The sequence below is a fragment of the Triticum urartu genome, chromosome 4 (assembly GCF_003073215.2).
Source record: "Triticum urartu cultivar G1812 chromosome 4, Tu2.1, whole genome shotgun sequence".
Classification (NCBI taxonomy): domain Eukaryota; kingdom Viridiplantae; phylum Streptophyta; class Magnoliopsida; order Poales; family Poaceae; genus Triticum; species Triticum urartu.
In genome coordinates this window covers 501,513,201-501,522,433 of record NC_053025.1, presented here as the reverse complement: position 1 = coordinate 501,522,433, position 9,233 = coordinate 501,513,201, and the positions used below count along the sequence as shown (strand labels likewise).

Genomic DNA, 9,233 nt, shown 5'->3' with positions numbered 1-9,233 from the left:
AGGACCGGCATGATTCAAATGAGTGGAAGGAACCGGTCCACCATAAACAAGTGGTGGTTCCACATGGGCAAAGATGCCGGTGCCATTCTTGCCACTAGAAGAAGGAGCCTTTTCACTACTAGCTTCCCCCTTGTCGGGGATAGCATCCGACACCTTGTTGGCGGAATCACCCACTTTCAACGGTGCGGTGGATAGTTTAAGCCCCTCAAGAAATTTAGTAAACATGCTTTCAACTTCGGTCGTCATGGAGGTTTTCAATGTCTCCAAGGCCACATTGAACTCCTCACGAGAGACCGAAGTTCCCCCATCTCCCGTAGACGAGATCGGATTCACACCGGAGTGTTCCTCCACACCGTCTACAGTATCAACCATACTCTTTGGACGGTAAAGTCCTTAATAAAGAGACGAGGCTCTGATACCAATTGAAAGGATCGATATGGTTGACTAGAGGGGGGGTGAATAGGCAACTACCAATTTTTAGCTTTTCTTTACCAAATTAAACTTTGCATCAAAGTAGGTTGTCTAGATGTGCAACTAGGTGAGCAACCTATATGATGCAATAACAACAAGCATACAAGCAAGCAAGGGTAGAAACAATAAAGAGATTGCACAAGTAAAGGTAAGAGATAACCAAGAGTGGATCCGGTGGAGACGAGGATGTGTTACCGAAGTTCCTTCCTTTGAGGGGAAGTATGTCTCCGTTGGAACGGTGTGGAGGCACAATGCTCCCCAAGAAGCCACTAGGGCCACCGTATTCTCCTCACGCCCTCACACAATGCGAGATGCCGTGATTCCACTATTGGTGCCCTTAAAGGCGGCGACCGAACCTTTACAAACAAGGTTGGGGCAATCTCCACAACTTAATCGGAGGCTCCCAACAAGACCACGAAGCTTCACCACAATGGAATATGGCTCCGAGGTGACCTCAACCGTCTAGGGTGCTCAAGCACCCAAGAGTAACAAGATCCGCTAGGGATGAGTGGGGGAATCGAAAATCCCTTGGTGGAAGTGTAGATCGGGGCCTTCTCAACCACTCCCGAGCAAATCAACAAATTTGATTGGCTAGAGAGATAGATCGGGCGGAAATGAAGCTTGGAGTATTTAGTGGAGCTTGAGCAATAAATGGAGCTTGGGGGAGGAAGAGGTAGGTGAGAAGGAGGAAGGGGACTCCCTTTTATAGTGGGGGCAACAATCCCGTTGCCCCCCACCAACCAGCCCCGCACAGGGCGGTACTACCGCCAGGCGACGGTACTGCCGCGCCAACCAGCGGTACTGCCGCGCTGAGGAGACTTAGTAGGGAACGGACCCAAATGCGGTACTACCGCGGTGGTAGGGCGGTACTACCGCTCCTGGAACGGTACTACCGCCACTACAACCGTGACTAGTGCCGCAAAACCCGACACGAGAAAAAAGACCTCTCGAATCGAGGCGGTAGGAACCAAACTACCCAGCGGTACTACGGCAGTGGGGTCAAGGGCGGTAGTACCGCTGTGGAGCGGTACTGCCGCTTGTGACCCTTCGGCCGTAGTACCGCAGGCAGTGCGGTACTACCGCTGGGGCGCGAGAGAGAGAGAGAAGGGATCTCTCAAATAAAATGAGGACCAGCGGAGGTGCCAGGCCCCCAGCGGTACTACTGCTGTGGAGCCACGGCGGTACTACCGCTGCGAAGCGGTACTGCCGCTTGTGGCTTCTCAGCGATACTACCGCTGGGTGTGCGGTACTGCCGCTTAGACCTAGACAGAACAAGGAAGAGAGGAGAGATCTCTTCAATGGATAGGAAAAGCTCGGAGGGTGAGAAGCTGATGTGTACATGATGATTCCACCCAAGCAAAACCCCAGCGGACCCCCTCTTGATAGTACGGTGCCCTCTACGCAACTAGTCCACCTAGAAAGAAACGAAAGAGCTACACCGTCTTGAAATACACTCCGAGGGGAAGAAAGCGTCCCGTGCCAGAGGAGAATCTGAGAATAATTCAACACACAAGATTAGTCCGCAAACATGTTGTCATCAATCACCAAAACTACCTTGAGAGAGATATGCCGTAACAACAGAAAAGACTAGTATTGATCTGTGGGGCCAGTCTAGATCCCGCCAGGAGTAACGACCACCGGCGGTTGTGTCCGGGGCATTATAGCCGCTTCAATAAAGTTGTCATACTAGGTGGAACTATTCACACCTAGGTGGTCGGCCTTTGAGGCTAAGTCACCCCATCTCTTCGGGCAAGGCATAAGCTCGGTCCGGTCTCATTTTACATCGCTCTTTTAAAAGCGTGGAATCTTGAAATCACAAAGGGGGAACTTGTCTGTCGAGCCAAGGACTTCGGATCCGAGGTTGTCCTCGTCAAGGGAATCCTCCTTCGCGCAGAAGACCCGTTTGAGGGCTACTGACGATGTCCTGGACTAGGGGGTACCCACCTGGTCGGCCCATACTCCTCGGATTGGGCTAGTTGGCCCTTATTCTTATCAAGATGGACTCCGGAGGCCGCACGATGGGGCGTGATCAAGACTGCATCTGCCGAAGACTTGTTGTATACTCCAAGACTTCTCTTACTGCCTCCACGCCAGGATACCGACCTTGTAACCGTAGATACCCTACATGGTGTTTATATAAGCCGTAGGGTTTAGCCCGTAGAGGGGACATCAACACAATATCATTCACCTAGCCCTAGAGTTAGACCACATCTTACGATCTCGAGGTAGATCAACTCTGTACTTGATACATCCATATCAATATAAACAAGAGCAGGACGTAGGGTTTTACCTTCATTAAGAGGGCCCGAACCTGGGTAAAACATCGTCTCTCTGTTCCTGTTACCATCTGTCTGAGATCACCCACTGCCCCGTGGTCTGCCGGTTTTGACACCAACAACAATCATCAAGCACAAATCTAGGAACAAAAAAGTATCACCACCATTGTACCGGTACCAATCTAGCATCAACACCCGAGGAGCACTAATGTAACAATCTAATATGAACACATGATCATGCAGCAATTTTGCATCCGCACAAAGAGATTGTTGCCATCTACACTATCAGTAACAACAATCGATTGGATTCGAATCGATTCGATTGCAATCGGATTGGATCCAATCCTCGTACTCACTAAGCCCAAACCCTAAACTACATCTACGAGCAAAGGGGAAAATGAGACTTACCGGAGCGGTTGCCGCTGGAGCGTAGGCCAGCCGAGGAGCAAACCCTGGCAGGAACGTGGGGCGACCCAAAGAGGATGACTTGGCCATGCCCAGGGCCATTGCCGATGCGATGGTGCTCCTGGTGACGCGCGAGGTAGAGGAAGACGGCGTCGTTGTCCATGGCCCTGCCGCGTTCCCTGGAGAAAACCCCCGAATGGGGTTAAAAAACTTCCGAACACCGCTGCTGCCATCGCAACCGATGGGCTTCCCTCCGGCGCCGCAATTGAACCCAGGGACCAGTAGATTCGGATAAGAAGGCCGAGGCAGAACGACTGGCACCCATTGGCCGAAGGACACGACTTGGGGCAGAAATGGGAGGACGCACAGATGGCTGTCATGAGGTCAGTGTTGTTGTTGGAGAGACTGGAGACCCAGCGATCTTGGATTGGGTTGTTGTCGGCGATGACGGGGGTGGGGGCGGCGCGATGGCGGGCGTGCCATTAGAGGAGAGCACAAAGGGGCGGTGAGGGAGATGGAGAGAGCAGTGTGAATGAGAGTGGGAGGTGAGTGGAGAGAGAGAGGGGGAGAGGAGTTACGAGGCGTCTTGTCCGTCTCCCACGCTTCCCAATGCATGCAGTGGACGGGCACACATGGCCCGAGTGAGCCTGGCTCGCCAAAAACCGCCGATTCGAACCCTCCCTCGTGGACAGCCCAAAGCTGCTTTAAATTCTGTGCGGCCGGAGAAGTAGATGCCGACCAGATAACCAAACAGCCCAAATACACCCTCTTGTCCGTCTCCCACGCTTCCCAATGCATGCAGTGGATGGGCACACATGGCCCGAGTGAGCCTGGCTCACCAAAAACCGCCGTTTCGAGCCCTCCCTCGTGGACAGCCCAAAGCTGCTTTAAATTCCGTGCGGCCGGAGAAGCAGATGTCGACCAGATAACCAAACAGCCCAAATACACCTCGCACGAGCCTGGTTGGCTCAGATGCGAGCAACCAAACACGCCTTTGCATGATCGATTAAACCAACTGAATTGGTATTGCTAAGAATTTGTCCAGAACTACTTCATTTTCCGTACAAAAATAACTAGTGCACCACTGTTTCAAAAAAAAGTGAAGATTTTTCATCATCGCTTTTGGTGAGAATTGCTTGCTGAAAAGAGGTAACAAAGGGAATCAAAGGAAAACCAATGGGTGAATCCTTTAAATCTGACACTGAAGGGAACTGTGTCTATTTAATATGATAAAAATGACATGATTTTTCTTACAGTAAAAATTATCACGATGACAAAAATACATGGTAAAATTAGAATTCAATCTTTTCACTTCACACTGTTCAAATGATTATTTTATGAAACTATTTTTCCTTTATGCCAAGTATTCAAGGCTCCATGTTAGCTAGGACAACGCTAGACAGATCAGAATCATGAAACTGTAAAGAAGTTGGGTCGAACATGATAACCTGTCTACACAATAGAAATACAGAGGAAAAGCGTAATGATCAGTGGAGCTCAGAGTCCAAATAATCAGATTTTTCAAAAAAAAAAGAGTTCAAATAATCAACGTATGTTACTGGTACCGATACTGTTAGCAATAATGAAACTGAAAGCGACAGCATGAACTTTTTTTCATATCTGAACGCCAGGGCATTACCTACAAGACAAGAATACATGATAACCTGGTAGACTCTGCTAGTTCATTGCTAAATGCGTGTTGCATAGAATGGCCATTTGGGCAGAAAAAATATGACAGACGTGGGCACTAGAATGATTTGCAAACTGAGAGCTTTTCTTTTCTTTTTTTGCGAACACGCAAAAGCTTTGTGCGCCGATGCAGTTGCAAACTGACAGTCTCAAAACAGGCCGGTCTTCAGCTCGAACTGCTAATTCTAGCTAGAGTGATGTGGCCAGTGCCGGGGTTGCGGACTTTTGATGATCCCCAGGCTGCAATTTGAGGTTTCGAATCCTTGGGCAGCTAGCTATTAGAAAGGAGAGAGCACATGCCCATGGAGAATCCTGGAAAGGAGGAAGGCACATGGACAGAACACATCCGGAAGGACGGACGCACAAGCAAGAGTTCTGGTAGTCAACTATCCAGGAAAGAACTTATCCTTCAGAATACTTAGTGGGCACGATGTTTAGACCTGCTCACATGCAGTTGCTAATGCACGCGTCACCTCTCATCCCTTCACATGCACATGAAGCAAATTCGAAGCTATAGTGGTAATAAACATGCTTACATGGAGTAACCATTAAGATGGTGAATAAAATGTGCCTGAAAGGCCCTTAGTGGTAGCCAAGCAAACACGAAGCTCGCACCAGTTATAGCATACTACTTAATTGCAGTGACATCAGAGTTAAAAGTGTGCTTGAAGATGGTTACCTCTGCTTAAGTGTTGGTCATGACAATGACAAACAATCAAAATGGTCATGCAGATTGAAGCCACAGAGCAATTATAAATCACATGTTCGCAATGCAACCATGGCATCCAAAGATATCAGCAACGTTCACGATGCCATTTCCAGGACAAAGAGTGAAAGAAAATCTTCAAAGACCAAACGAGAAAATGCACGACCACTAGACAATCAGATCGATAAATCACCGTTTTCTCAAGAGAAATTATGATTCCAACTTGCACTTCCTGTAAAGTTAGTTGATATTTTTGTTATACAGTCTCCAGCAAAATTACAGTTACAATGGTACCATGACACAATGGACATTTTTACTCACAGACTCATTCTCATCCTGGTGGTACAATACAATATGAATAAAAGTCCGACAAAATTTTTAGCCCAAAGTAAAGAAAAGGACTGGATTGCTATAGTAACAAGTGATCAGATCTTCCCATCGGCGTAAACCTTTGGATAGTCTGAAATTATGTTTCTGTTTTCTAGACAATTGGTGATTCCCATACCATAGCATTCAACCATCCGCATATCAAAAGTATAAGTAGCATCAGTTCAATTAATAGATCTAGTACTCCCTCTGTAAACAAATATAAGAGCGTTTAGATCACTACTTTAGTGATCTAAACGCTCTTATAAAACTTTACAGAGGGAGTAGTTCATAATGAGAAAGCCAAATCAGACAATTTGAGCAGATGAACATGAGCACGTGGCAATTGCAAATAATATCAGCTATACCAGTGACCAAAGTTCAAGCAGATGGACATGAGCACATTGCAATTGCAAATAATATCAGCTATACCAATGACCAAAGAAGCGCGTACGTTTAATCTGTCTCAGAAAAGTTGCATCACAGTAGCACTCACAAATCCATGATAAACCAATAAGAAATATATCATGGTAATATTGATCAGTACAGACAAAAACAAATACTAAATCACATGATTCGTATCCACAAAGGAAAAGGTAGATTTTAAGATTGTCATGGCAAAGACATGTTTTATACCACAAGTGCACGCAATATGCACCACCATACAGGAAACTAGCATGAATATCAGTAAGATATAGGGTTCAGACTTCAGAGAGAACTAAATATTGATCGAAGCTACTTCAATTGAACAAAAGAAACAGTCATGATATACTTCCTTCTCTCTCGTGGTACAAATGTCACTAAAAGAATCTATCGTAGTCTTTGCAATGCACAGCCTGCTCCCCAAAATGATTGAAAAATCTTCCTAGCAGTGTCATCCTAAGAACCAACTAATGGAACTAGGGAGTGATGCGCAGCTACAGGGAAGCAAACAGAAGCAACAGTTTTCAACACTAACTACTTCATGGTTGTTTCGTTTCACTTGAAGGCGCTGGGTAAAACGGGCCTCTCAAAATCTGATGAATTAAGCACTGGACTAGAACTCTGATACACACCGTCAGAAGAGGGCCATCCAGAAACTGAACAGTCAGTCATCTTGCGCTGCTCGTGCTGCCATTCCGACCGCGTGAACCCTTGCCATTGCTACTGCCATGCTGCTTCTGCTTCACAGCCAACTCAGGATTGTAGTACTCAAGATACCACCGCACGAACTTCTTGAGCCCTGTTTGGAGATCAGTGGATGGCCGATACCCAAGCTCCCGCTGTGCAAGGCTGATGTTAGCATGCGTGTACGGCACATCCCCGTTCCTTGGCATCTTGACAACCCTCCTCACGGCCTTCACCTTGAGCATCTTCTCCAGTAAATCCACAAGCTGTGTCACCGGCACTGGAGAAGTGTTCCCCAAATTGTATGTCCTGAATGGCGCTGGCCCTCGCTTCTTGCCGCCGCTGCCTGTGCTCCGCCCAGCTGTATCCAATGCCCCAATACACCCTTTCACAATATCATCAATGTAGGTGAAATCCCGGGAAATGGTGGTCTGGTGTGTGCCTCCACCGGAGCTCTCATAAACCGTGATTGGCCGACCAGCAAGAATGTCCCGGGTGAAGAAGAAGTATGCCATGTCGGGGCGCCCCCACGGCCCATATACGGTGAAAAACCGGAGGGCGGTGAGCGAGAGGCCATAGATGTGGTTGTAGACATGAGCGATCTCCTCACCAGCCTTCTTGGTGGCCGCGTAGAGAGACGCGGGTCGGTCCGTCCTGTCATGCTCGGAGAAAGGCACATGGGAGTTGAGCCCGTAGACCGAAGACGAGGATGCCCAGACGATCGCCGGCTGCGGGTCGGCCGCGCGAGCCGCCTCAAGCAGCGCGACGAGCCCAGCGACGTTCGCCCGCACATACGACATGGGGTCAACGAGCGCGTGGCGCACGCCAGCCTGGGCCGCGAGGTGCAGGACGTGCGTGAAGGGCGCGACGTCGAACAGCTTGGCGAGGAGCTCGGCGTCGGCGATGTCACCGTCGACGACGTAGACGCCCGAGCGCGCGAGCAGCGCGGCCCGGCCGCGCTTGAGGGCGGGGTCGTAGTAGTCGTTGAAGTTGTCGAGGCCGAGGACGCCGTCGCCGCGGCGGCGCAGCGCGGCGGCGGCGTGGCAGCCGACAAAGCCCGCGGCGCCGGTGACGAGGACGGAGAGGCCCGGGCGCCTGGCGCGCGCGGAGGCCCGCACCTTCCTCTCCCAGGCGGCGCCGCCCCAGGCGGCGGCGGAGTCGGGGCGGGCGTGGAGGGAGCGGCGCGGGGAGTCGGGGGCGGCGCGCGGAGCGGGGGCGGAGGAGGGGGCGAGGAGGAGGAAGGCGAGGAGCAGCGCGAGGGAGCAGACGGACCAGAAGGCGAGCTTGGAGAGGAGCGAGGGCGGGTGGTGGTGGCGCGGGGGCAGGCGGTGGTGGTGGTAGTGGTGGAACTGCGGCTTGACGGCCGCGGCGCCGCCCGCCGCCGCCGCCGAGCCGGGCGCGCCGGTCAGCTGCGGCGCCATCTCGATCTGCGGCAATGCGGCGGCTGGCGGACCCTGGCTGGCTGGATCTCGGGATTGGTTGGGGGGGCTGCGCTCCCCTCCCCTCCCCTCCCCTGGGTTTGGTTTGGAGGCCCTTTTTCCGCTTCCCGTTTTCTCAGGGATGGTTTCGATTCGCCTCGCCTGCCCGCAGTATCGTGCGTGCTCTCCTCGGTTCGTTTCGGTTTGTTTGTTTGTTTGTTTGCTTTGCTTGATTGGGGGGCGATTTGGTTTGGTTTCCCTTTCCCCTTCCCCGGCGCTACATTTGAGGAGAGATCGCCGTGCCTGCTTGCGTGGGGATGGATGGATGGATGGACCCCTTTCCCCTCCGTTCCGTTTGTTTGTTTTAGATTTTCCAGGAGCCCACCCAGCCTGCCAGCCAATGACTGCCTGGGCTTTCGTACTTTTGACGGGTATAATGAAGGTAAACTACAATAGATAATCCCATTTTCCTTTTTCCTTTTCATTTTCTCTTTTCGGTTGAGAAAATCGTGATGCCGGCCGATGGATCCGCATTTCAAATTTGGAACGTGAAACGCTACTGGTACTAGATTTACGGACGCTAAGATTAGCACCTACGCCGTACAGGTTTACTTTCTTCTGCGTTCAAATTTGAGGATGAGTCTGCAACTTGTACGTTCAACGCGTCGAAATAAAACAAATAAGTATCCTAAAAAACGAAATAAAAAATAACTGTAACTTCTATACGTACTCCTTGAGAAGAAGAACTGCAAAAGTAGCCGGTGTGTGTTACACGGGTGGGTTCCTTCATCTCAT

General features: G+C 50.3%; 1 protein-coding gene across 1 annotated transcript; it reads right to left on the bottom strand.

Moving 5' to 3' along the window:
• Positions 1–6,657: 6,657 nt before the first annotated feature.
• LOC125552283 (UDP-glucuronate 4-epimerase 3-like) lies at positions 6,658–8,694 on the bottom strand. The gene has a single exon (XM_048715782.1). The coding sequence runs from the start codon at positions 8,439–8,441 to the stop codon at positions 7,005–7,007; it is 1,437 nt and encodes a 478-aa protein (XP_048571739.1). The 5' UTR covers positions 8,442–8,694; the 3' UTR covers positions 6,658–7,004.
• Between the last annotated feature and the right edge of the window lie 539 nt (positions 8,695–9,233).